Genomic DNA, 27,936 nt, shown 5'->3' with positions numbered 1-27,936 from the left:
TACATTTGGCCCGTTTAATATTTCCAGCCCTATTTCCCATATTTTCACTTTTAAATTTTGAGGTGAAATTAAAATTCCAAGTAGACCATGTTTTTGGCTAATGCCTGATAAACTGGTGTGACAGGTCGGCTTTGTGGTGACGTCACCAGACCAGGAAGCGGACACTGGCAGACAAGCACTACAGGTTGAAGCACTGGTGTTTCATTCAACAAAAAATAAATAAATATACAGATAAATATACAAAAAAACACTGCTCACCAAGCAAAATAAAAGTTTAAACAAAAACAAATACCTCCACCCATAACAGGTACCGCGCTGGTCCTTCCAGCACGCGTCGCAATTGTATTTTCTTTCTTTACGTCTCTCTTGCTCTCTCAGATCCTCTTCTCTGAACACCCACCCTGCTATGAGCGGCTGCTGTACTTTTATACACGTGACCATCTCCGAATTATCAAGAAATGAATCAATCCGGAGACAGCCACATCCTGCACGCGTTTAGAGGAGTGGGGCTTTAACCCCATTCCCGCTGCCAAACAATAACAAAACACCACCCGTTCTTAAATCCCAAACAATACATTTAAATGCAGCAAATCATAGCACTATAATCCCAAAATAATAAACTTTTAGAAAGCCCTACCCCATTATTTACATGCAGATCTCTCCTGCCTTGCTACACCTGGGTTCTTTGTTGAGGTAGGATCAGTTCTGAAGTGTACGTCTTACTTTCTTATAGTTTTACCTCGGAACATATGGTTGAGTGTTTTGGAATTTATGGAAGACTTTTGTAAACTGTACATTAACTCCAATCTCCTCAGAGTAAATGCTTTCAGTACCATAGATGGCAGGTGTTAGGGAAAAAAGATTGAAAAAGCAGCTGAGACAGTCTGACAGGTGGACTTTTAGGCAGGAAATGTGTATGTAATACTGGAGCAGGTATTCATGTAGTCCAGGCCAAGTAACACAGTTAATCTACAAACATTGTTTTTCTGCATTTCTTCCAGAATCAGTGAATCATCTGGAAGATGGAGCGAGGCAGCAAGCTCTCCTGCCCAGGCCGCTGGCTCGGACTAGAGAATATCTCTCAAGTAAGAATCTGTTGCCATTGCTCAGCCTTTTCTGTGGACTGACATAGCTCCAACATCCAATGATGTCTCTCGCCTTCCACCACCCTCTCCCCTTGACCTCCAGTAACCCTTCCTCAGTGATGGCACTGCTCTTGTTTTTAGGTTGCACTCAGAGCTGCCATGCTTGGTGTTCCGATTCCCCATCATCTCAATGCATCTGTCCTGCTCACAGTCAAACCTTCTTAAGGTCAAACACAGTTATCAGTTATATAACTGATTTCCATCCCACTTAATATCGCTTATCTATACTTTGAGGATGGGTTAACAGTATCTTCAGAAATAGAGTAAAATACAAATATATATTTTAGCTGTTTTGAGCTATCATTTTCCTTAAAAACTAGAGCATGTCTGAAATGTGTTTCTTGCTCCCTGGGATCCTGCTCTCAGAGGGGAGCAGGAAACCTTGCAGACCCAAGAGCTTTGGGGAGCAGCCTTGACCTCTGTGACTCAAGCAGTCTGTCTGAGTCCTCGTCGGCTGCGTCTTTCTCTGGCTCTGAATGCTTTACAAGGTTCCGCACGCAAACCCCCCCCACACTGACTCGCACACAAAGAGCTTTCAAATGACATGCTCAGGATACTTGACTCTTTTTAAAACGTATTTAAAGCAGACCACTATATGCAGAGAGTGTCAAATATATATGTTTGAACTTGTATGTTTGGGTCACCGTTAGCTTTTGAATTACAGAATCGTAATGCTATACATGTGTTTTTTTCAACCTTTTTACCTGCAGCGTTGTATAATTGCACAAATAGGCATACTTGCTGCTTTTTGAGAAAATCCATTAGTTTCATATATAAGCCCATGGGCCTGTTTCGGGTTATAAGTGCCCCTAAATCTGAGATCGGGTCAGACACAAGGCTTAAGGGCTCAGATGTTTTTACGTCTCTACACCAAGATGTTAAGTTGTGGTAGTACCGATGATAAAGACCACATTAAAGCATTGTAAATAGATTTGTGATAGAGCTTTTTTTGTTCAATTATACTGTTTTTCAAAATAGCCCCATACACAAGCCCTTATCCATTTTTAGACATTATTGACACGAAACTTAGTATTTGTTTGCAATCATAATGCATTCCTTCTGCAGTCTTTGTAAACTCATTTCTGGGTGCAAATCAAAATGGAATATTTTTCAGGAGGCATTCACTTCACAAGTTTGGATCCAAAGTGGAGCCTTATTTCCAGATACCCATAGCTGATGAATCCTTCTGTTTCATAAATTCAAGTGCATATTTTTGCTTCCTGGCATGCATTTTGAATGCCCCCATGAACTGCAGATATTTAAATAGAGGTCCTATTGAAAAGGCTTTTATTGCAGCGTGATTTAGGAATAAAGATCAACTACTGTTAAAGAAAACTACAACTGTGCTGAATTGTTTAATCAATATCAAACTATTTCAGTTGTCAAAAACGATTTTTAAAAAGCAGTCTTGTAAATAAGGGCACATTATTTCAACCAATGACAGTTAGACTAAAATGCCAGTATATTTTATTCTGTTAACAAAAGCCTTTTGTTCCTGTAATCTACCATGACGGAATGCTGGTGAGAGGCCTCATCGCTTCAGCCTTGAAAAAATATGGGTTAGAGGAGATTTAATTGAAGTTTCTAAAGCCATAACCGCTGTATAGATAACCCAAGTCAATACTTCAAACTTAACAGAGAGTAGGACAAGAGGGCACAAAGTAAAAGTTCAAAACAAGAAGTTAATAAATCCATAAAATAATTTACCAGGTGAAATACCTTCTGGCTTATGAAACTAGTGTTGCCTAACCCATAAGACAAAAGATTATATAGATCAAAGAATTGTCAGTCAGTGTTCTGAGGGTATGTTAAGAATATCTGTACAGGTTTTGTTACCCTATTGTTCTGAAGCTGTATTCAGATTTTATGTATAACGAGTCGCTTTTTTATAGAAACAAACACCCACCCATTCTTTCAAGAAAATGTTGCTCAGAAAAAGTAGTATGTGCTTGAGTCCCTGAGTGTCTCCCCTGGTAAAAGCATGGCTGCATGGCGTGCAGGGTGAGTCATACAGTCAGGGGAGCGCAGGTTCTTGTCCTGGCTATGTAAAGTCACCGGTCTAAGGGAGGCAAAACGGGCAGGGACTGTTTCTCCTCATCGTGCTACAGTTACCTCTACTGGCCAAGAGCCTGATGAGGTCAAGCGGACACCTGCAGGGCTGGCCTTTGTCACCCAGAGGCCGGTAGCTTGCTGAGTTCCCAGGTGTAAAGAGGCAATTGGCTTGGTTGTGGGACTGGGGGATGCCCACTGGCATTCACTTCTCTTGAGCTATGTGGAAATTGCTGCAGGAACATCACACACTTAGCTAGATTCCATCAGATGAGCTAACCAGCCTCTTTTCCAGCCCAATGTTTGACATTCTGATGCAAGCTCAGTATTTAGGGGATTAGCATGTCTGTATAATTCTTTCTAGAGGGAAATAAGACTCACAGCAGAGCAGATGCAATAATGACATTCTTTATAATTAACTTCATTACGTTTGCCTGAACTCGTCACCCTGTGGTTTTTCTAATTAAGCTCAGGTGAGCCTAATTACCTCCCAGTACAACTTGGCACGGCCTGTCCTGGTCTTGTTTAATTAGAATTGTGAGTTTCCTTCTGTTTTTGTTGCAGGCTGTTTGAACTGCAGTCGAATCACTGAGCTGACCAATAAACTGAACTCGCTGGAAGACAAGGTAACCAGAGTCATTCTTAAAGGAGTGCATTTGCAAAGCAAAATAAAGCACTGCCCATTTTTATCATTATGTGTAAAGCATTAAAAAAAACCTTTTGAATGCTAGGACTTTATTGCGCTATGAAGACCTGTTTGCCTTTTTGTTCCTGTTTTGTAGGTCCTGTTTCTCTCCACCGCCCCCGCCACCCCCCAAGGAAACCTGCTGGGGGCGCTACCTGTGCAGGGAGTCCCTGGGATCCAGGGGCCAACAGGTATGGCTGCTATTTCTTTGGGGTTCAGGTGACAGACTGACAGCAGATTTTATCATCTCTTGTGAGTTGAAAATTCTCAGTCATCTGCTGCAGGGGCTGTATCTCCCTTTTGGATGTTGGTTTCAGTAAGGTTGGGTAAGATAGCATACCTGGCTGATATTTGGTGCTTGGTTGGCAGGTGCTTCCACATCCAACAGTGCAAATTCTATGTTATCTAATTATCTGAGGATGTCTCAAACATTCTGGAGAACAGCCATGTTTACAGTTATATGGCAGGTTTTTTGTCCAAGTTTGGTTCATCTTGATTTTTTATATTGTATTGTATTGACTGCCGTTCGTCTTGATTTTTTTAATTGATTTTTTGTATTGTTTTGTATTGACTGCCAAACTGCTTCCAACTGGTGCTCTACTGTAAGATAGATTTGAATCCAGGCCTCCTAAGCTGGTTTGTGGGCCATCCCAAGTCATTGATACAAGACTAATGGCAACAAAAGTTTACCAATCACTTCTGGAGGACTGATGATCAATGGCACCCTCTGTTTCCACTGTCCAGCCAATCCTGTCTTTCCATCTCCGTCTGCTGAGTTTCTCTGGTCAAGCCGTCGCACTTCAGCACCTTTCCATGTCCTCCCTGCCCCTAGACCAGTTACCTGGCAGGGACGGCCTTGAGATGTTTTCATAAAGAGCTGCTTCTCAGCGTAAAAGCTTTCCCCTCAAGGACTGACTTTAACTTTCTAAAATTATAGACCCCTCTTTTTTCTCTTTAAAACACTGGCCAAAAAAGAAAGTGCGAAACAGAGGAGGCAGCCAGAGGGAACAGCATTAAGAGAACTTAGTAACCAAAGCAAATCATCCGGAACTTCAATCACGAAATAAAGGTGAAACTTTCACAAACTCAATGAAATGAAGCAGCTGAAACGCTCGGCTAATAGTTTCACAAAAGGACTTGACTCTGTGGTTTTGGTACGTGAGGCAGTGTGAGTTTTGTGACACACTACTGACCCCTACAGGTAAGATGAAGTAATGGGCTCTGAGCTTGTAAAGAAAGCACTTGTCCCAGAGTTCCTTGTTACAGCTCTTAAACATTATTAAACTCTCGGTGCTGCTCAAGGTAGCAACACTAAAAGAAACGTAATGCATTCAACTGGTCTTTTTTCACTTGAAGACATTGACAAGACTCCTAGCTGAAACATTTTGAGTGTCTTTAAGTTTCTTTTAGTATTTCTAACCCAAATAAATGATTTTCACTCGCCACAGCCATGAAACGTCTCCATTTGCTATGGTGAACTGGGGGATGGGGGGGGAAATACATTTGCAGCCAATTAATCACTTGTTTACTAAATAGATAATCGTCTGAATAGATAATTGTCTCCTATTCAAATGATTATTATAAACGAGATCTCCCACAAGAGTACCCCAATATGTGCATTAATGCCAATGCAGAATCCCCGGGTGGGACAGTTGCTCTTCTATCTTCAGAGTCATCACTTACCCTGCGGACACAGACAGGGGCCCCCAGTCTCAAGTGCTGCTTTGCACAGGCTTAGATAGCTTCCAATGTTGTCAGCTCCTTTGCCTTTCAGAACCATGGCTGTAACTAGCTATGAGGACACAGAAGTCCTGTCCTCGGTTGACCAATGTTGATGCTCATCTAAAACAACTGGTAAATTCAAAAGACTGCTTCATTTCTCTGTTGGTTTGCTGTGTATCATATGTGGAGGTTGAATAGTAAATACCAAGCAGTCATACCAGTACTGCCAGCTTGAAGCCTAAGTTTGACCTCGGTAGAATGGCAGCTCTGGTTATGGCCCTGCTTGGAACTCTCAGTAGAGATTACCGTGGAAACGGCTGGCCCGAGTTCCAGGGATTCTATTCTTGTCTTCTACAAGATAAACAGCTTTATCTTGACAACCTTCAGGGAGGAAGTTTGTCATGGTGGACTGAAGGAGTCTCCAGGAAACAGCTTGTCTCTTCCTGAGGAACTGTTACTATGCTGACACAGTACATTCTATTATTATTGATGAGCAGATTTACATTTTCCTGTATTTTGCAACCATATTGTGTTGCTTGTAATCATCCTGTTGGTCAAATATGATATTGCAATTCTTTTTCTCTGTATATATATCAAGGTTTATTGGTTTACAACAATTGAACACGCATACAGAAATCATGGTTTTGATTCATAAAACATTCCTTTTGCAGTCATTTTTTCGATTGAATTGATTTTTCATTAGATTGTTTTTCAGTGTTTATCTTTTTATAAATGCATTCAAGTTAGTTTTACATTTGTTGTTTCCCTCCGTTCTGAATGTCATTAGATCCCGTTCGGCATGTCTGTGCAATCCAGCTTGAACACATGAAAGAAAGTCATTTTGAAAATCGTTCTTGAAAATAATTTCAGCTGTGGGTAACAGTGTCCAATTCATATTGTTTCTACATTTCTAAACAAATTGTTTTGTATTAAAGGTGCTCAGGGAGAAAAAGGCCAGGATGGACGTCTTGGGAGAGATGGTATGTAGATCTTGAACTGGTTCTCGTACTGGGAATATTGTACTGGATCCTGTAGCTCTAGAAACTGAAACTCAAAATTATACCTCAAAATGCCCCATCTCTGAGCACTAGGCATAGCAGTATAATATCAATCCACAAGGAACTACAGACTAGAAATATTAGCTAATTTATTTTATGCTGATTTCTGTTCCAACAATACGCCACACGTGTTAAATACGCCCTTGGTGAATGCATCTGATTAAAAGTTGAAAAAAGTATTCTCCAGATGATTAAAGCCATAGCTCTGCACAGAAAACACAGGATACAGCAAAGGTAAAGTAAGATGTCTTGCAATAAAGAAAAAAAAGCTGTCTTTGAAACTTAACTGGATATGGTTTGTTAAAGAGCTTAAAAAAATTCCCAGCATCCTGCTTTAAAAGCAGGTATAATTGGGGGAAAAAAAAGATGCAGTATGTAATTTGATTAAGGTACAGTACAGCATAATAAAAAAAACATGACAAACCTTGGTAAACTGTGGGAAATGCACAGTGGAAACACAAAAATGGGAAAAACATGCAAATTTACTGTAGTGAAACTTTTACTTTTAGGTTAACACTATTCACATAGAAAAATATCTTCATGCATATGGAATACTAATGGTGTTAAAAGAACCCCTTTGTGTAAATAGTTCTCTAGCAAACTAAAGCGACTGAGTACCATTGTGAGTTCTCATTTAAGGACCATGTCTATACACCTTAGGATGGTTTTCTAGCATTGTCTATTTGCTGTTACATATATTCCCCATCCCTCTAATCTGCAATAGAGTAGCAAGCATTGAGGGTCTGTTGCTTATTATGTGCACAGATCGTATGACTCCCATGCTGTTCTGGTTTCAAGCCATGTACTGTAATGACTGCAAAGAGCAAAGTTGAATTAACATCATTTTTACAAAACCATGGCGATGTGTTATTCAGGGTGTGGACAACAAATAAAAAGCACCTGCCATCTGTAGCACACACTTGCAAAAAGGACGTCAAGCTGCATCTCCCTGTTTTAAGTCGCACATCCCTCAGTTGTGCCCGTGCCCCATGTGTCTGCTCTTGACAAGCTTTCCCCCGATATTTCTGTATTTTGAAAAGGCAATTCTTGCTGTGCCATTTGTTGTTAAATGTTTCAGTCAGTGCCTTCATCAGTGTAATTACAACTTTGCTTAGGTATTAATTTAATCAACATAAACCTAGTCCGGATAATGCCACAGCTGTTTTCTAAAGCATTTTACAGTAGCAGGGACTCTAGTTGAGTTGAATCAACCACTCATTAATTGGTGCTGGTGATTGATGCTATACAGGGTGATTCCCAGTGGCTGTAAAAAACAATCTAAGGGTTGCTTATGACATAGGTTGGCCAAGTCAATACCTGTAACTGTACAAAATTTCACTGATGAAGACATCTGTCAACTTGACTTTATTCTCTACAAATGAGAGTGGCACCATGAAGACTAAGAAGTAGTTACTTGTTTGAAACAGCCTCAATGTTCAGCCCCTGCTGAGCGGTTCTTTGAAGTCTGCTGTACCCGTGTTGCGGTGCTATGTATCTCATTATTGCTTTCCTCCTTGTAGGACTTCAAGGGCTTCCAGGGCTTCCAGGTTCCAGAGGGCCACCGGGCCACAGTGGCCCCAAAGGAGAGACAGGGTTGCGGGGGCCCATAGGGGCCCCGGGGTCAAGAGGGATGAGCGGACCAGTAGGTAAGAGATGCTTTCCAGACTTAAGTTTAAAGAATTTGTAACCTATTTGTAGCCCAGCTTTTTAAAAGATTGGATTTTGACCCTTTGATAATGGGGTTCAGAATGTGGCTTTACTGTCCCAGCCAGGCCTAGCGCGAGGAGGGGACCTGTGGGGAATTATAAGCTCAAGGGATAACCAGCTTGTTGCACAGGGAGTGTGAACTTGTGAATTCCTGCACCTCGCTGAATCAGCTCAGTTTATCTTTATTGGGGTATCCGGGGTCAGGCAGTGGAAAGTCTGCACATTAACACTGTAACAAGGCTTTAGGAAGTTCCACACTAACGATCTGTCTTAAATCTACTGCTATGTGTGGTTTTTTAAAATAATTATTATTATTAAGTAATTAGCTAATGGGCTTTAAATATGCTGTTATTTTAGTGGTAATTCAAATGTAATTATGTATAAATTTGCACATGATTTCCCAGTTGAATCCATGTAAAATTCATATGAAATACAGTCATTTAAATTTTTGGTTTGTATATCATTTTCTGTGTAAGTCACCCTGACTTTTTTAAACGGACCCCATGGCCTCAAAAAGGAGCCAGGTACAGCTGGTACACAAGGGTGTTTACCATTAACCCTTACCCCCGGCAACAAATCAGTAAGACCTTCCGTCAAACAAATGTGGTATTTCTGAAATGCTGGAGTTGCTCTGGCAACATACAGCGGCTGCACTTCTAGAAAAGACATTTGTAGACGCTCTGTTGGGGCCACAACATGTGATGACTGAAACAGAGGATGGAAAGGGATCAGTTAGTTCAAATAACTGTGATATTTCAGTACTGAACCACGTTTTCCTTTGAGCATTGTAATGTTTTCATTTGTTTTTGCCCATTGTAATAGGTCAAAGTGTTTGGCTGGCTATTGTTAGGATATGGTTTTTCAGTTTATGGAAAATGAAATTGCTTTTGGAACGTCCTCGCTGCTGATTACCTTGGAAATTCTTCCAGCTCCTTAAGGTGATTTGTGTATTTAAAACAGTTAAACAGTTAGTTAAAGAGCTCTGGGAAACCAACAAGCAGAAATATTTCACTCTGCATTAGGGTTTGTGTAGGAAGCTGAAAGAAAAGTTTCTTCCCCAGCTTAGAGGGCTGGGAGAGGCTGGCTTAGATATGGAGTGATCAGAAGTACGTTTAGAACAGAAGGCAAGAAGCGCATCTTTACACTGAGTTATAAATGCATGGAATAGCCTACCAGGTGACTTAGTAGGACCTAAAACACTGGCAACATTTAAAAATAGATTTGATTCTGTCCTATTAAATTAGACCGCTATATTCAGGGTGAATGGTTTGCTAACAAGGGACCAGCTTTGATGGGCCTTTACTCATTCCCAAACTTCTTTTAGGAGATTTGATCACACTGTGCTGGTGGTAATGCTTCCAAATCCAAGTCTCTTTATTTTACTATTGCTGCTCCCCTTATCTTTAGCTTATGGTTCTTAACTTGTCTTTTTTAAATTAATTCAACAGATGCAGGTAGTTCAGATACTACGCTGTAACTGCTGCGTGCTGGTACCTTGGCTGTCCCATGGTCTGATTACAGCTTGCCTATTGTAGTGAGTTTTAACGACAGCACAGTCTTTGATATTTTAGCATGTTCCAAACTGAAGTTTAAATAGTCGCCACTATGTTGTTGCAGGAATACATACAGCAAGGCAGAAAGCTAAGGAAAGCAGTGTGTTGTGTTTTAAACCCAACAGCCTGTTCAGTAAGGCTTTATCTTCAAATTCTGTCCAAAAAAAATAGTGCCACTTAGATTCAAAAACACTTGCCATTTGAAAATCATGATGTACTGAGAAAAGATTCCCCGAAGCAGCTATTCCTAGGAGCTGACGCTTCTAGTGTCTAACCTAAGGGGAGACAGTCATGGGGAGGCGGGTTGCTGGAGCCCCCTTGCCCTTCCTTCCCAGCTGAGTAATGGCATCTGTTTCCTGAGCGAGGAGGTCCTCTCCTTGCCCCTATCAGCCCCTGTTGGCTGTAAATCACTGGGCTGGTATCCCCAGTGCAGCCTGGCTGAGTGAAATAGGGGGACAGCATTCTTTCCATTTCCTGTCACTGGCTTCACAGGTGTGTGTGTGTGTGTGTAAGAGAGAGGGGAAATGTCTGAGATTGAGCTATGACACAGTCTAGGCTAGAACCGCATTCAATTTCCTTCTTGCTGATTGTCTGTCGCGTTTGTAAGGCTGGGGCCACGGGCTGGAATCTACACGCTGATTGGTTGCCTCTTCATGTAGTGGAATAATGTAAAAAGATGGCCTGGTTTCCAGTTTCCCATCGAGCAAAAGGAACCTGTGAATTCCTGCAGCACGCTGAATGAACTTGTTTATCTTCTTTAGAGCATCTGGGGCCAGGCTGTGGAAAAGCTGCACATTAACACTGTAATGAGGCAGTAGGAAGTTCTGCACGAACGATTTGGCTTAAATCTGCTGCTGCGGGAGCTGCTTTGCAGTTCTATTTGTCTGCCACAGATCACACAAAGTGTATAGAAGTAAGAGCCAGTGCCATCTACTGATCGCCACTGGATTAGTTTTCCTGGCAACAGACTTCTGTGCTCTAGAGTGGTGCTAGTGCTTACTAATATAAAGATATCTGGTTTATTCTCATTAACATCTTGCATATACCTTATAGTGTAACCTTCCACACAGGTGTCCTGACCTATAGGTGTCTCCCACACAGGGCCTCAAGGACCCGCTGGACCCCAAGGTCTCAAGGGAGAGAGGGGTCAGCCCGGGCTCCCCGGACCTCCAGGGCCAGCCGGACCAGCCAGCGCCAGGATCCCAGAGTTGGGCTACCCCCGCAACCACGGTGAGGCAAATTGACAAATGAGGGGGAAGTAATAAATGGCACACCTGAGCAAACTAATAACAGGAGAACAAATCATGTTAATGTTATAAAATGAGAAACAAGCACCTTAAGAGTGCTCAGAGAACTTGGATTATATTACCTAGCTGTCTGGTTCTAGTTTTGCCAAATTTAATAGGCGTTTTACCTCTTTCAAAGAACTGGAGTTACTAAAGATGTAAGTGCTTTGAAAATATGACCCATAGAGCTAACTAAAGTTTCCAAGCAAATCTTACCTCCAGACAAGCAAGGGTAAAGCCTGATAAAGCACTCAGTGACTGTACACCATTAAATAGTAAGGGGAAATACTTTTTCACTGTATGCATGCTGTTTGTTTTATAATTCTTTCAATTCTCTAAGCACTCAATCATGAGCTGAAAGCCTTGTGTGCTTCAGGCAAGACGGCGATACAGCCAGTCAGCACTAACTAAAGGCTGAGCTGTCAGGAGTTGATGGCTTCAGCACAGAGATTTAAAAGCTGTTCTGTCTGCTGAGGCTCAAAGCTTGGCCGGGGGTTCTGTTCCAGACAAAAGGTAGCGGGCGGGGAAAACGATTTGAGAGTTTACCAAAATTAGCTGTGGGGGCAGGGGGCCGGCTCTCCCTGTGGGCTTCGACTGTGGGTGGCATAGATCTGTGCCAGTTAGACAAGCGTATTGCAACACACTCTGATGTTTTTATAGACTTGGTGTGAGGGGGAGGAGAGAGCTTCTATACTAGTGGTTGGCACCCAACCATAGCCTTATCTGGAAGCAACGGGGTCTTGGTGTAGACTGCCATCTGGTGGCAGCAAAGCAGAACAGCAAACAAAACTGTTTTACTGCCATGATAACATCAGTGGTAGATATGTATGTTGTTTTAATGTAGATATGTAGTCCTCTAATGGATTGCTTTGGCACAAGTAGCAACAAACCAGACAACCAGATTCTGACATCCATTCTGTTTAGATGTCAGAATCTAGACCCTAAATCCTCCTCCCTCTCTCCCCAGGTGAGACTGAAGACCCCCTGCTGTCCAACACCTTCCTCGATTCTCGAGGGGCTGACCTCCGAGGACCAGAGGGACCGCCCGGAGCACAGGGACCCACAGGTCAGTCAGTTTGTCTGCCTCATTGTACAGCCAACCCCTCCTGCAGGCTATTCTGTCACACTGCAGTTCATATTATATATATAGTATATATATATATATATATATAATATAAGATCATATATATTATATGTATATATATATATATGATATACTCCTTGCTACACTCCACGGTTCGTTGCCCCTTTTACAAGGAGGACCCAGGAAACAGAACTTGATTTAACGTGCAATTTTTTTTTTTAATAAACACACATAACATGAACAAACACAAAATAAACGCCTAGCTCTCACTTGAGCACTAACTACACACCAGCACAGGAACCTAACTAAAACAGGACAGCTAAGCTGTTTACCTGTAACACAAACTAATAATTAAACAATGAACACAATGCACACGTGTCTACATTCTCACATGTTTTTTTTTTTTTTCTCTGGCAGGGAGGAAATTAACCCTCTCCCTGCTCACAATATATACAAACATTTTAAAAGTTTTCATATACTTGTATGCATTTATTTTAGTGTTGGTTCCTACAGGATACCACTCTTGAGTGTTACAGGGGAAATACGTACAGCATCACAAGATAAAACAGGCTTATCAAATGGCACACAAGTTGTGATTGTGAGCGCAGGGTCAGATTGTAATGGCTTTAGTTCCTCTCGTGTTACATCAGTATTGCAGTGTTCTACATTATGTCTGCTGGTGTCACTGGCACAACATTAAAGACTACTAGTTTAGCTACACATTTCCATTAATCTGTTGTGTGTCTTGTTATGGCTGTGTCTTAATGTCTCAATCCAAGTAGACAATGCATGTAATTAATGTGATTTCCTCTGTCCCTGCTTTTTTTTCAGGACCTGCTGGCCCCCAGGGACCCATGGGGCCTCCAGGATCCCCAGGACTGAATGTGAGTTTAGGGGAGGAAGGTATGAGGGTACAGCAAGGGGTGCTCCTGATAATTACCTGACAATTATTGAAACGGGTAACTGGACCCTGTCTGACCTCCACATAGTTTCCTTTGGACAGGTCGGACCATATTTACTGTAACACGGGAAGTAATTTAGAAATACTATTGTGCAGGCTGTGCAGGCATAACAAGCAGTACTGTGCAGGCTGCTCTCTCTATAACTATGCAGGCTGCTCTCTCTGTAACTGTGCTGCTGATGGCTGTACTGTGCAGGTTGTTCTCTCTATAACTGTGCTGCTGATGGCTGTACTGTGCAGGCTGCTCTCTCTGTAACCGTGCTGCTGAGGGCTGTACTGTGCAGGCTGTTCTCTCTATAACTGTGCTGCTGATGGCTGTACTGTGCAGGCTGCTCTCTCTATAACTGTGCTGCTGATTGCTGTACTGTGCAGGCTGCTCTCTCTGTAACCGTGCTGCTGAGGGCTGTACTGTGCAGGCTGTTCTCTCTATAACTGTGCTGCTGATGGCTGTACTGTGCAGGTTGCTGTCTCTATAACCGTGCTGCAGAGGGCTGTACTGTGCAGGCTGCTCTCTCTGTAACCGTTCTGCTGAGGGCTGTACTGTGCAGGCTGTTCTCTCTATAACTGTGCTGCTGATGGCTGTACTGTGCAGGCTGCTCTCTCTATAACTGTGCTGCTGATGGCTGTACTGTGCAGGCTGCTCTCTCTATAACTGTGCTGCTGATGGCTGTACTGTGCAGGCTGTTCTCTCTATAACTGTGCTGCTGATGGCTGTACTGTGCAGGTTGCTGTCTCTATAACCGTGCTGCAGAGGGCTGTACTGTGCAGGCTGCTCTCTCTGTAACCGTTCTGCTGAGGGCTGTACTGTGCAGGCTGCTCTCTCTGTAACCGTGCTGCTGAGGGCTGTACTGTGCAGGCTGCTCTCTCTGTAACCGTGTTGCTCAGGGCTGTACTGTGCAAGCTGCTCTCTCTATAACCATGTTGCTGTGTTCTTATTTAGGGATTACCTGGATCAGCTGGACTCCCGGGGCCAGAGGGGCCAAAAGGAGAGAAAGGAGACCGAGTAAGTCTGTAAACCAGGGAGCGACTGCAGGGAGCCTGAGGATAAGACACGAGATTCCCATTGCAATACAGTGCAAGGCTTTTTTAAAAACTGAATCTGGATAGTGTAGAGGCCAGATAGAACTCAAAATAAAACAGCTGTTATGCAACTGTAAGAGAGACTCGGTTTATGCCACTTAGAACATTACTAATTGAACTCACTCAGAAAGGTTGTTTATTACTGAAAACAATTGTATTGATTTAGATTTGTTTCTTTGACAAGCCTACAATTTTAATCATTAATTTAATCAGCTTCTAAGGGAAAGGGTGGTGTTATAGAAATGCATTCATGCTTGAAAGTGTAGTTAAAGTAAAGAGAACCTTTCTGTGAGTCTGTGTTTTGTGTTTGTTTAATTCTATTGGCTGACAGTAAAAAAAAAAAAAAATTGAATCAGCTCTTGATGGTAGGTAAAGACATTGCTTTAACTATATTGTAACTTTTTGAATTCCTAACTCCAAGCCCAAAAAACACTCCTGGTGAATAGAGGAGAAAACTTAATTCTTTTGAACCTTTTTCTATTTGAAGCTTTTTTTTTCAGAAGCAAATCTAGTAAAGACCATCACTTTGTTGTGTATATTCAGAAAAATGTTCTCCTTTTTGAATGACACCCACATATTCACAGATAACAGGCACACAGACACTAATGTATCAAGGCTTCTTTAAGTCCAATACACTTGTATTCCTTTCTGCATAATTTCCCTAAAATGTCTTTTCAAATCCTTAGGGCAGCACAGGGTATAAAGGAGAGAGGGGCTATCGAGGAGAGCCGGTAAGAACCTGCCTGTCTGCCTCTCATTTATTTCTATAATATTACATGTATCAGTAAAAATGTCTGGTATATACAGGGTTAGAAACTTCCACTAGTCCTGCTGCCAGTCCTGGGTTTCAGAACTCCCCTTGTTAAAGTATATTTTTTAAATGAACAGGTGCCAGGAGTTTGAACAATCAGACACCTGCTAAACTTGAATAAGCCTGTAGGTAGCTGATCATGCAGCTGTAAGGGAATGATGTTTAACAGGTGTTACTCAAACTCCTGGCTATTGAATCATTTAAATATTATACTTAATTCATGGTAGAGTTTCTAACGCTCTATCTACAATACATGTATGCATACATGCCCTCTGAAAGCTGTCAGGACTTAAGAGTCAGCCTAACAATCCAGAAATATAAGCTTAATACGTGTTCACTTTATTCATACACAAAAACTTTTGTTGGCTTCATATTAGCGTGAATATCCTCTGCAGCGGTCAGTGGATACATGACCTTGTCAAGCGGTCATGGGCCTTTGCCTTTGGCTCAGGACGCCTATGGGTGATCAGTTTAGCAAGTAAAGACCATTGCATTGGACAGTAATGCTTATTTGGAATCCCTTTAATTAGAGTTACAGTATATCCCCACATGGTATTGTCTGTCTCCCCAGGGTGCGCAAGGTGAAAAGGGAGAACCAGGAGAGAAGGGTCTACCGGTAAGTGTCATTAAACCAGTGGCTTAGGGAATCGCTGTCCCTATGCAGTATATTAGAAACATGATGGCTGTATGTGGCCATGACCACAGTACATAGAGCTAACTAAATAGTTCCAGTAAATCTTACACACAAGGTGATTAGAAAGTAAGGTTACCACAGCAACGCTCCATATCATAGAAATACATATGATGGTAGGTGATTTTGTTTCAAAGCTGTTAGTGAAGAAAATATTGATCGCTCCTTGCAGATCTTTCCATGCCTTCTACACTACTTCAGGAGGTTAAGTGAAGGAATGCAGCTGACATTGAAAACATGTCAGCCATAGGAAAAGCAGTGATTGGATACTGCGAGTTCTTGCAAAGGAAATTTAAAAAAAAAAAAAGTTTCTCTAAATTTATAAAAAAAAAACTATATATATATATATATATATATATATATATATATATATATATATATATATATATATATATATTTTTAAAAATACTTGCAAAAAGAGTAACTGAATATTGTGAATAGTTTTTCCTTTTACAAGATCTCCCAGCAGGAACGTGCGTATTTTCAATGTAGACTGCATTCCTTCATGACTGAAATATGTAATAAGTTCTGAAATAAATACAATTAAAATCAAAATAATGTGTGCATCTTTCACATTGGAAAATGGGAGCTCTAACAAGTGATGATAATACTTATCAGGTAAGAATTAGTGGAATTATTTTATTTGCACCATGTACTTTAACTTGGTCCAAAACCTTATGTCTGTATATCATATACTTTTTATTTTGTTCAGATAAATAAAATTTGGCCCTGACTTTATATATAATGTCATTCAAATGACTTTATCTTCAAGCTGTATAAGACAAGGATAAACTATTTGAAACTGGAACTACAGTATATCCAAGCTTCCAGCATGAAACCACATAGAACCGTATGCTGTGTTTCAAAATACCGGTGACAGTATTTGTGTGTGTGATGGTTTTAATAATCAAATGTGTTGCTGACCTATTTACAAACCCACTCAATACTACTAGTATATAAAGAGAGTCAATGACGACTCCTGATAATGTCCCTGTGGTTAGTATCCCACTCCTGTTAATCACATTCATCAGTGAACTGATTTCCACCCCACATCATGCAAAATGTAATTAGAAATTCATGTAAATTCTGAAAGAATATTTCAAATACAAACAACCATGTTTTTTTCCAGCACTAAAAAATATACAAATATATGCAGAATATGCAGTACAAATTTACTTACGACTTCCTAGTGCAACTGTGGTTATTCTGGTATTATAGCTGCAAGATCAACTTGCTATTATTTAAAAAGTACTTTTCTTTTTAAAACTTTCTTTCACGTGTCTGCTCTCTAAATACAGCTGGTAACCCAGAATGTAACCAGGGATGTGTTTCCCTACAACACTCTGCCCCTAGTAGATGCAAGAAAGGCCACATTTGTTCAATGTGGATCTTCTTACTGATATATTTCTTCCACTGGGGTTGACGTGGGCGCTTTAAACTTTAAACTACTGAGTTTTGAGTGCCCGGTGACAAAGTTAATCTACACAATAAGAAGATGGTAGTAGTTAAGATGGCTGTGATATTTCAGAGCAGGACCAAGTTTCTGTACGCAGCAGGTTTATTCTGTGGTTTGCTGGTAGTCCAGTTTTTACTCACTGTCGTGTACCTTTCTCTTCCTATCTTGGTGGTGAGCTCTGCTGTTAAAATCCCGGAGCCGTTATTGATTATTGCCCTCTGTTCCATCTGACCTGGCCCAAACCCATCTGTCTCCCCTTGTGAAGAACCGTCTCCATGGCTACCACTCACAGTCGCTTTTTAGGCCTTAGCACTTGGCATATACACACACATTTCGTTTTTTTATTTTTTATTTTTTATTTTTTTAAGTGTGGTGTACTAGTAGATAGATATTCTGAATTCTACAGTATCCTTGTCATTCGATTTTCCAATTTGACGTATTTATCTCTGAGTTCACAAGACTTCGCTGTTACAGTATGTACCGTTAAATTGATGTATTATTGGTACCAGACCTTGAGTAGGAGAAAATCAGCTTGTATCTCACACAGCACCCTATTCTATATATTGTTTTTTATAATATATAGGGAAATAAGAATTATGAAACGGTTAGCTACTTTTAATGTGACGTCATGTCCATCCGATACAAACTATCTGATACAAGCTTTCTGACACAGTGAAATCTCAGGTGTGTCACATCAATATCATGGTCTGCACTGTAAAGCACCAGCAAGAGCATATTGGTTTATTATACCAATGCTGTGATATCATTGGTAGCCTTGTCCCATTGTAGCTGTATTTGGTATAGGACCATTTCCAATGGAGATCGTTGGTTGATACTGCTTTAGACAGTACATGTCTTTGTAAGTGTGTCTATGTCAAGGGCTTCATTTCTCTTTCTGCTTTCTCCTGAGTGGAAGGGTGGGGGGAGGGAATTGATACAGCTCTGGAAATAGGTGGCTATCCTCCGATATCCTATGATGCATTGCTGCATGTTACACTCACCCCATTGTAAGCTAACAGCGCCATGATCCGGAGGCTGTGATAGGCTGTTCTGGAATCGCAGCTTGTGCTCAATTTCTAACCTCGAACGCTTATCCTCACTCCACTGATTCAGTGAAAAACAAAATGGGACAGGACCAGGTTTTTTTCACATACCTAAAATCTTATCAACTCACATACTTCTTAATATATTTATGCTTCAACCAAGTTTTATTACATAGATGTAGTTGAAGATTTATTAAAGTTTACTTAGTGAAAATTGATTTTAATGTCTTCATCAATGATACCAATATAGGGTCCTATTAAATAAAAAAGACATGCTCATTACACATTCTCTATCCCCTGTAAAACATTGTAACCCAAAAGAGATCTACAGAAGCACACTATAATACGACAGTTCATTCTGCACCGTGAAACCAGTCTGTAAAACTCAACTTCATCTTGTTCCAATATCCAAACTGGGTCTGCAGCCAGTTCCATCTGAAGTCTACAATCCAGTCTGCAACCGGACACAAGATAGAAGTCAAAGATTACCTGTATGTATGTAGATATTAATTCCCAAACCTCCAGCATGCCCTGTGCATTGGACACTCATTAGCTCGCTTCCACTGTCAGTGTGAGTTGGGGAGATCGAGTTCTGCCAGCCAACAACCCTAACTGACGTTATTTTCTTGCAGAGTAAACCAGATGAAAAACATCGGGTTGAAACACAGATATATTAAGAAGTACTGAACAAACGTAAGGTGCAGTATTCAAGACGACAACAGTGCTAGGATTTAGTGATACTGGTTCGCTCCCATTTTGTTCTAAGAGCTTGCTAACCCTGATGCTAACAAACCTGAAGCATGTGCTCCTCCAACCTCATAACTGCACCTTGTTCAGTAACCTGTCAGTGTCTGTGTACTTGGAGAATGAAGAGTCCCAGGGATGCCTCCTGACTGGACAGATGACTTTGCCAGTCTGTATGCCCCTTGCTATAAGGCTTGCACATTCTCATTGTTGTTTAAGGATTGCAGAATGTTTTTTTTTTTTAAGGGAATATATATTTCACAAAGTAAATACACCCTTTTATTCATCAGGGATGTGCAAATGACCTTTTTCAGTATACATTCAAGGACTAAATGGTGGTCTTGAATTTTTGAATTATAGATCATTACAAATATGGCTATTATACCCTCTTTGTTTCTGATAAAGTACAGAGCCCAAAAGCTGTATTATAAAATCATGTGGCAAACATATACCTTATTTTGTTGTAAAGTTCATTAATTACATTTAAAAAACATTGCTGTATACTGAAAAGGGATGATGCATGTCTCCAAGATAAAGGGTTTATTGTTATAGGTATTCCCTGTAAAAACAGGTCAAGTGGCATCTCAGACATGCATTTTGTTATTGTAAACATCTCGATGTCACACCTGGTGATGGCCAGGGGCATTAAGCTGTGTTTCAGACTGCCATCTCCACCAGGTATGTGATTGGCCAATCAAATCCACCAATCAGCTGACAAAGGCAGAAACAATCAAAGGATGTTAGGTGTTTTAGTTCTCAGCGGCAGCTCAGTGTTACATTATAAAGAACTACTCTTTGCAAACTACAAGTAGTGTAAATGAGTTTATATCTTTTGTCTCACAGAGACAGTAAATAATCTCTTGTCCCGTATATTACTGTAAATAATAACTTGATAAACGTATTGCATCCAAAATACTGCAATAATAGTATTTGTAAGAGTTGGAGGTACAAAATGAGCTACAATACCCTAGGGGGAGAAAGGTAGTGTGTGGCTGCTCAGAATCACAGCTTCTTTTACTTTACATTCTCCATTTCTGGTGATGTTAAACAAGACTGAAGTTCATCACAAAAAAATAAAACAGTATTTTAATACCAAATGCATTTTTGTGGCCCTTGACCTAGGTATGGTATTTCTGCCTGTTTGGTATTTGATGCAGCTTGATGACGGAATGCAAAGAAGAGAACACAGTGGATGCAGGCTTGAGTATGTGATGTTGTGCATGCCACTGCTGCCTTCATCCCCCCCCTGCATCCTCGTGGACGAGGTGGGGGGGAGAGGAGGGGCTGGCGGTCCGCTAACCCTCTAATTCCGGAGACGGAGGATTCCGACTGGCTCTGGCTGGGCCGTATACCTTGACGGCTGTATCTATTTTCCGCAGGGGGACGGGATACACCAAATCCGAGAGGCGCTGAAGATTTTAGCCGAGAGGGTTTTAATCCTTGAGACTATGATTGGTATCCATGGTGAGTAGGGGAGGCTCCTGTTGAATGGGGCCTATAGGCGATAGCCCGGAACCTTTGGTCACTCAGGCCCTTTCACTGGAAAGCTCCCACTTACTGTTCTTATGAAAATGCACCTACACAAAAAACAGGGGTTTTGCAAGTCTAGATTCTCTGTTTTTTGCAAATGGTGGATTTTCATGCTGGTTTCATGCTGGGTTTAACTGGGATTTCTCCAGACCAGTGCTGGGTGTGCTCCTGGCTCAGGTAAGGGGGTCTCTTTCTCACTCGCTCCCTCCCTGTCACTGTTTTCGATCTCCAATAGGCCTTTAGCTTGCAGATGTTCCAAGACTTGCAGGCTGATCTTGAGCTTCTGGCTCGGAGGGTGACATTACTGGAAGCCATCATCTGGCCAGGTAACCTGCGTTCTCTGCAGATCTACTTCCATTCCTTTCCATATCTATGCAGGGGGACAGCGGCGACTCACAACAGTGCCTGGGACTCAAATGAGACAACCTTGTGAGATGGTTCACAGTTAAGATAATAACAGACTGTGAAATCACATCCAAATGGCTTGCATGCATACTAATAACTTCATCTATTTGCTTTAATGAGTGGGTTATTAAAGGTAGAATCAATAGGGAGTACAAACTTTAATAATTCTGTCATCTACATCATTGTCATTCATATTATTTTGGTTTCCAATTCAAATTTGGTTAAATTTTTTATAACCTCCTTGAAATTTACTTTTAAAACGATTGTGCTCAGCATGGTTCATAAACATGCTTCTTCGTCCTCACAAGGGCTTCTTGCATCATCAATGTGAGACTAAAGGTATAAGAGTGAGATTCATGGAAGCTTGCGCTGGTGTTGAAGGTCTGTTTTGCCTTTAGTCTCCCATTGATGATGCAATCAGCTCTTGGGTGTTATAACTGGAAGTGTGTATGAATGGCCTTTAGAACAAATGAACTATGAACCTTGCTGTTTCAAGAATGTAAAGAAAATGAACACATTTGTACAGTCTATTTATTTCTACCTTTTGAGTCTATTTGTCTAAAATGTTTTCGTTAATTTCTATGGCAAGTCTTAATACATACATAATACATTTTTAAGTAACACTATTCAGACACAAGCATGAGTTTCAAAACTGCTTATGAATATTGTTTTAGGTACATTTCTTTTTATATTAAATAATTATTTTCTATATACCCTGGAGCACTACAATACCTTTGGAACTCCTGCACAATGGGAGTCTTAGGACGCTGTGGTCTTGTGCTACAGAACACCAGGCAGTGTTTACAAGAAATGCCATTCCTTTAAATTGCTGTGCCCCTGCAGCCTGTATCACAGTGATATATTTTCATTTCTCTTCTTTTTTTTTTTTTTTTTTTTTTTTTTTTAGTATTTTAGATTTTCTGGAAAGCATTGAAAGTACTACTTAGCAACATTCACATTTAAATTAAGTTCACATTCTACTAAAGAAAATCCCCTCAATGAAAGAATTCTTAGAAATGCTGTAATTAAATTCAAATAAAGGATTATTTTATACAGAAGAAGTGCAATCATTTCACTTCGTGAGTTGCTGACTTGTTTCTGGCTGCAGAGCAATGCATGTTTAAGGCAGCTAAAGGTAGGTGAAAAGGACTGTAACTGCAGTACTTCAATCTATAATAAAAGGTGCAGGTTGTAAAATCAATTTTCCAGCCTCATTTTCTTTAGTACTGTTGTGACTGTTCACCTAACCATTTAATGTGTTAAACCCCACCCTCTACACACACACACACACTCATATTTTGCAGTGCCGGGGAATCAAAGTAGATTGCATTACCACTTATTTTTAGGATTAATAGGTAACTGATGCAATCCAGTAACTGATGCAAACTAATGCAATTTCTCAGTGCTGTAAAATGCTCTGAAACAAAAACAAAACGTGTGACGTGTCCCGGCAGGGTGACATGAGCAATGAGGTAGTATTTTGCCCAAAACTGTTCTGCCACAAATACATGTAATACCCCACCCTACATAACACATTCCTTCCAGCAGTTTGAGCCGTTCCACAATGGAATATTTTAGTTTTAACTCAAATCAAGTTATGCAAGCTCTGGTGTATGTTCGAATTTGGCTCAAATGGCTTAGCAGTGGGGCACTCATTTCCATTACAGCCACAGTCACTCCTGCATTGACGCACATTTAAGCTGTCATCTCTCCAACAGAACCAGACATTGGCTCAGGATCTGACCCGTTCGGTACCCCACCTCCAGGTTACAACCGCAAGAAGAGAGCCGTGATGTCAGCCTACCGGATCCTCTCGCAACGGCTCGCGCTGGGGGACACCGAGGAGGAAAACTGATCCCTGGAACCCAGAGAGAGAATGACCAGCCCTACTGTGTACATGAGCAACCTCAGCCAGCGACCCCAACCTGGTCACAGGACACTCCCACCTCTAGAGGACATTAGCAGGGAGACCAGCTCACTTCTCACCTCTCCAGTAGGCTGCTACCAGGACATCCTGGGGAAACAAATTACATTTAGCCATCGAATCCAGATGAACCAATGGGGAGGCACAAGGAACCCTGCAACTCCCTAACCCCACCCTTATTGGGATTGATTTTGAGCAGCATTCCCCTCCACCCATATTCACAAGCCCTTAAGTGCTCTGCATCTTCAAATATAGACTGATATCACATTTCCAGGCCACCCACCACTACTTCATCAGTTAAATCATGCACATGGAATTTGAGCTATACCCACTGAAATGCATCCTGGGTCCTATGACCTAAAATTAAATACAGCATATGATTAATAGGAATGCCAACATTCACTCTCTGGCTCACATGGTAATTAACCCTCACTTGGCTGCACTGCCCTCCCCAGTACATTGCAGTATGAGAGAAAGCAGTTCTTGTGCACTGGGTCTTGCCACTTTTAGGAAAACCTCATAGTTATAGTAAACCAGGGAAAGTCCTACAGGAGTTACAGCCAAGGTTTTAAAATCAGTTTTCTTTATTCTTTTTAGCGTCAGCGACCTTTTCTTTTCCAGGATATACCAGAAACACTGTCCAATATATACTTTTGTTTTCCGGTACCTTGATGTGCAGTGGGTCACACTGTGTGATCTGAGCTAGACCAGGGCTCTCAAACTTGGGCTCGCTGAAAGGTTTCAGGCAGACCAACCCCTATATAGTCAACTGAGCATAGAGAAGTGTGTTGAAAATTCATTGGATTACAGGTGTGTTTGTATAATATTGTAATCTGGGAAAATTGGTGTGAAACACAGGAAATGATTAGGTTCAAAGAAGCAACAGCCGCTTTTAATTCTATAACTGTATGTGATTTATCTGAAGAGAACCAACAGATCTCCAATATAAGGGGGACCAGTGATAATGCTAGAGATACAAAAATGAACTATGGTTAGTACTTCTTGAAGTCCAGTAGAGGGCGTTCCACTCAGCAGTGTTCAAAGACAGGGATAGCAAGCATTTTGTAATGTTAATAAATTGTGTAATTTGTAATTTTACAAAGGTTCTACAATGTGCTTGATTTTTTTTTATTTTAGATAAGTATTGTCTTGTGTACTATTTAAAAAATAACAGCAAATCATTTTTTTAAATTAACCATTTTGTAGTATTTTTCTTCCTTTTTTTATTTTACTTTACACTGTGTAATCAGTATTTTGTTTTTTTCCTGAAAATCATCTGCGAAAGTGTTTGTAACGATGTACTGTAAGTCTTTCAGATATTTTTAAATTCTAACTTGTGTTGTGATTTACAAGAGAGAAACTAATTAAATAACTTTTTTTTTTATATACGACCAAATCCCTCTTTAGTTTTAATTAGTAATTTTGATTGCACTAGTAGAAGATGGAAAGTTATGTTTGAGTATTTTGGGATTTTTCTGTACTGAACCCAAGATTGAGAGTCACATTAGTTACTCCAAGAATACTATCCTGATTCCCGATACAGGACCAAACTCCATGGGATGTTTAGGGTATTGCCAGTTTTCGGTGCAATTCAAATTATGTTTCTTAACAGCTCTAATCACATAATATAAAAAACAATGTTTTAATATCGTTGGATACTGCGATTTAGCCATTTTCACATTACATCTTTACATCGAGGCCTCGCATGTTTATATGGTTGGTCCATTTATTCTAATTTGGCTGTTTTTCTACATGTCAGATGTGTATTACACAGTGTATGTATCAAACTTTCATAGTTTTCCATTTTGTCCATTTCATTGACTGTACTGTAAAGTTCTGCTTGTCTGTAAAATGCAGTAAGCCACTGGTTTTGAGGGGAAATAAGTTACCAATTATCTCCATCCATGTTTTTAAATGCAATAGACATGTACATAACCCAGGACAGGTCAGCCAAAGTGTCTATTGAATAAGCCAGTACCATCTATTAAATGGGTTAAGACTTGTTTTTTTGTATTACTGGCAATAAACAGCTTTGCTGGGAACATCTATAAATTGATGTAAATATCTGGTGTGGTTTTACTTTGTTTGTTAACTGTTAAAAACTAGACAACATGTTAACAGCGTTGTTTAATAATATTTTAAAAAACAACAATAGTTTTAATTGGTTACTATATATTAACGTTAACATTTAATGATAAACTAGTTGTTAGAAGTTAATAAACGGAAAAAAGTGCCAGATATTTGAACTTTTCCATCAGAAAAAAAGTATATTACAGTAAAATAGTGAGGCAGTCCAGTTCTTGGATTTCCAAGTGACAAAATTGCTCCTGATTTTGTCCTGATATTTTTTTGTATATCAAATTATAGTTTTTCACATCCTTCCCAGCCCTGTAGTTCAGCAGTGTAGCAGCTCAAGCAGGCTTCTGGGATGGAATTAGCCTTTCCCCTGGTTGTCACAACAGCTTCCTCTCCAACCTGACTGTCGATCAGAAGGGAAATAGCGCCCTTTAGCCTTCCGGAGGCTGACAGCACCACCACTGCTTTCTCTGTGGGGAATCCCATTCGCTCCAATTGCTGAAGGCTGCAAAACACAAAAGGGACTGCTAATTACCAGGAAAATCGATTCATCTGACTCACAAGTTACCTAATCCTACCTCCAGAGGGAGATACGATTTTTTAAAGCCCATTTTGATTAATTAAATCAAATTTATAGTTAATGTTTTGTTAGTTTATTCTCATTTTTCATGTTTAACACGCTCTTCAAAAACAGTCCTTACAATTTTATGACGAGGGCCCAGTGTGTAAACGCAAATGCAGTGCAATAATTGTAATACTAATCAGTACCTGCATTGCATTGGTGTGTTCCTTACTTCGTAGATCAACATATTCGCTTTGGTTTCTTGTGTTGTAAAAATTACTGTTTTACAGTGAGTTCTTTATTCCGAAGGCGATAAGTGAACTAGTTGACTGAATACCACAGTCAGACTGGGAGTAAAAAGGGGTGTAAAAACAATATCATCCACTGACTGGCCAAAAAACATGGAGGGCTCTGCTACCATTGCTGGTCACAATATGCTACACAGCTACAGGTTATTGATCCAGGCTTGTACTTTCCTCTGTGCACACATGGCCACTCCAGGAACACTTGGGAGGCATTGTATACTAGCGGATTTTCTTACATCCCCCTCCCCCCACCCCCTGGACTCACCGCAAGGAGGACACTGAAGACTTGGGGACCTCCAGTTTGTTGTTGGGGCTCTCCTCTGAGCTCTCCTGGAGCGACGCAAGGATCCCCGCCCTCAGGAGCTCTTCCTCCAACAGGAGACTCTCGGAGGCAGCCAGTGCTCTCTCTGCAGTCCACTCAAAGGCCGCGGATCGCCATGGTGCTGGAGGTGTGTGGTAGATTGACCAGTGGGGTCTGTTGAAGGGGGCAGGCTCTGGAGACAACTGGGGTCTACAAAACAAGAATATACAGTGTTCTGAAGTCACTGGTTTGGTGTAATACCTGTTACTAGTTTTGTAACTCTGAAGTGGTTCTACGTAGCTAATGAAATAACTCCATAAATCTTACCTGTCATGCTCTTCTATTCACAGTGTAGGTCTGAACAGTTTGGAACAAGCACATGTTATTCAAACATCTTGCCTTTTCTTGGTCATTTCAAAGAGTAACTCCTTCTTTTCTGTCTGTAACCAATCAGATGCTTACAATACTGAGACATGCTTTGCTCCTGAAGGTTGAAGTGAAGCAGTAACAGACTTCCAAAGCCACGTAAACTGCCAGCTTTATATAGCACCTTTCACAGTGGACCACCATCACAAATCGCTTTACAAGATGCAGTAACAAGAGAATCCACACACACACACACACACACACACACACACACACACACACACACATATATATATATATATATATATATATATATATATATATATATATATATATATATATATATATATTATATCAAATAATCAAAGTATGTATTTGCTACAGCATGTGCTTCTTTCAAATACTGCAAGACCTACATTACAACTGGAAGTGCACAGCAGGTATGATTTATGGATTTATTTAATAAACCATAACCCCATTAAAAGTTTAGTAGAATTTTGCAAAAAAAGCCTTTTGAAGCAAAGACCCTAAAACTCCCATGGAGGGATCAATGAGGGATGATCACCTTTAAGAACTGTTCCATCGAATCAGTGCTGTCCATGGTGGTCCTACACTTAACTGAGTACCTACGGAAGGGATGTCCCTCATATCACCATTTAGGCTGGTAGTGAACTGGCTAGAGTCACATAACACCCCATAGCATCCTTAATACGTTTCCTATTTCCTGTAGCCTCTCTCCTCACACCTTCTGGCAGTGCTGGTTAAAGGGAGCTGGTCTCTGGTCTCTGACAGCATGAAGAAATTGCGTTGTAGGGGCCTAAAGACTGCCAGCCCCTCCCCTTCTCCAGCCAGCCTAGAAATGAAGAGCTGTCTGAGAGCAGGCATTAAGGGAAAACGGCGAACACTGGCATTCATTATACTGTTGTTAGCTTGGTGTTGTATAAAGAGACAGTAGCATCTGTATCTGTGAGGTGATGTTACAACACTTTTAGAGGTCAGGAGTCCTGCAAAAGATAGGGCGCCTCCATTAGGATTAAGAAATTTATGTTAAAAATGAACCAAGACATATGGCAACATTAGCCCTAGTCTCTTATTTCTCCCTGCCAGAAAGCGGACTGTGCCCCAGGGACGCTCCTGACACTGTCCCAGCACTATCAGCAGGGCTGCGCTGCAAAACAAGGAAGGTGCTCTTTTGTGGCAGAACGAGTAAGTCAGCAGGCGCCAGACTGTGGTAAAGAAGGAGAGATCAGAATAATACATTTTCATAACCAGCAAGTCAGGTGCTGCAAAGTTTTCAACATATTCTGAAATCTGTAAAACTCACCTTGCATACGCGGGGATAAAACCAGATCTGGATTAAGACAGCGATCTGCGTCAATAAACCACACAAAC

The 27,936-nt window shown here is 40.8% G+C and overlaps 2 protein-coding genes across 5 annotated transcripts in view; one reads left to right on the top strand and one right to left on the bottom strand.

The window, feature by feature from the left end:
• LOC121300069 (EMI domain-containing protein 1-like) overlaps positions 1-24,064 on the top strand; it is a 73,048-nt gene extending 48,984 nt beyond the window's left edge. Inside the window, exons 4-16 of one of the 4 annotated variants that reach the window (XM_041228449.1) lie at positions 1,002-1,085; positions 3,759-3,820; positions 3,977-4,070; positions 6,537-6,581; positions 8,180-8,305; positions 11,021-11,149; positions 12,173-12,271; positions 13,121-13,173; positions 14,191-14,253; positions 15,017-15,061; positions 15,713-15,757; positions 20,841-20,931; positions 22,777-24,064. In XM_041228449.1, coding sequence (XP_041084383.1) covers positions 1,002-1,085; positions 3,759-3,820; positions 3,977-4,070; positions 6,537-6,581; positions 8,180-8,305; positions 11,021-11,149; positions 12,173-12,271; positions 13,121-13,173; positions 14,191-14,253; positions 15,017-15,061; positions 15,713-15,757; positions 20,841-20,931; positions 22,777-22,865 — 1,025 coding nt within the window. In that variant the 3' untranslated portion in view covers positions 22,866-24,064. Of the gene's footprint in view, positions 1-1,001; positions 1,086-3,758; positions 3,821-3,976; positions 4,071-6,536; positions 6,582-8,179; positions 8,306-11,020; positions 11,150-12,172; positions 12,272-13,120; positions 13,174-14,190; positions 14,254-15,016; positions 15,062-15,712; positions 15,758-20,454; positions 20,540-20,840; positions 20,932-22,728 lie in introns of all 4 variants that reach the window. The other 3 variants (XM_041228450.1, XM_041228446.1, XM_041228448.1) reach the window with 3 other exon arrangements.
• A 1,116-nt stretch (positions 24,065-25,180) lies between these two features.
• Positions 25,181-27,875, bottom strand: LOC121300239 (rhomboid domain-containing protein 3-like). The gene is made up of 5 exons (XM_041228737.1): positions 27,869-27,875; positions 27,620-27,770; positions 27,290-27,397; positions 26,143-26,388; positions 25,181-25,515 (listed from the first exon to the last, which is right to left on the bottom strand). The coding sequence occupies exons 1-5, from the start codon at positions 27,873-27,875 to the stop codon at positions 25,296-25,298; spliced, it is 732 nt and encodes a 243-aa protein (XP_041084671.1). The 3' UTR covers positions 25,181-25,295.
• Positions 27,876-27,936: the final 61 nt, after the last annotated feature.

Source organism: Polyodon spathula, chromosome 25, assembly GCF_017654505.1.
Source record: "Polyodon spathula isolate WHYD16114869_AA chromosome 25, ASM1765450v1, whole genome shotgun sequence".
Classification (NCBI taxonomy): Eukaryota; Metazoa; Chordata; class Actinopteri; order Acipenseriformes; family Polyodontidae; genus Polyodon; species Polyodon spathula.
Note: the sequence above shows the minus strand (reverse complement) of the source record. Positions and strands in the feature narration are given on the sequence as shown.

Bases quoted from the DNA above. Each gene is read 5' to 3' on its own strand.
- LOC121300239 (XM_041228737.1), bottom strand. The intron at 26,389-27,289 runs GTGTGAGGAGAG...CTTGTTTTGTAG, and splicing joins TTAACCAGCACTGCCAGAAG to ACCCCAGTTGTCTCCAGAGC. The intron at 25,516-26,142 runs GTGAGTCCAGGG...TGTGTTTTGCAG, and splicing joins TCTTCAGTGTCCTCCTTGCG to CCTTCAGCAATTGGAGCGAA.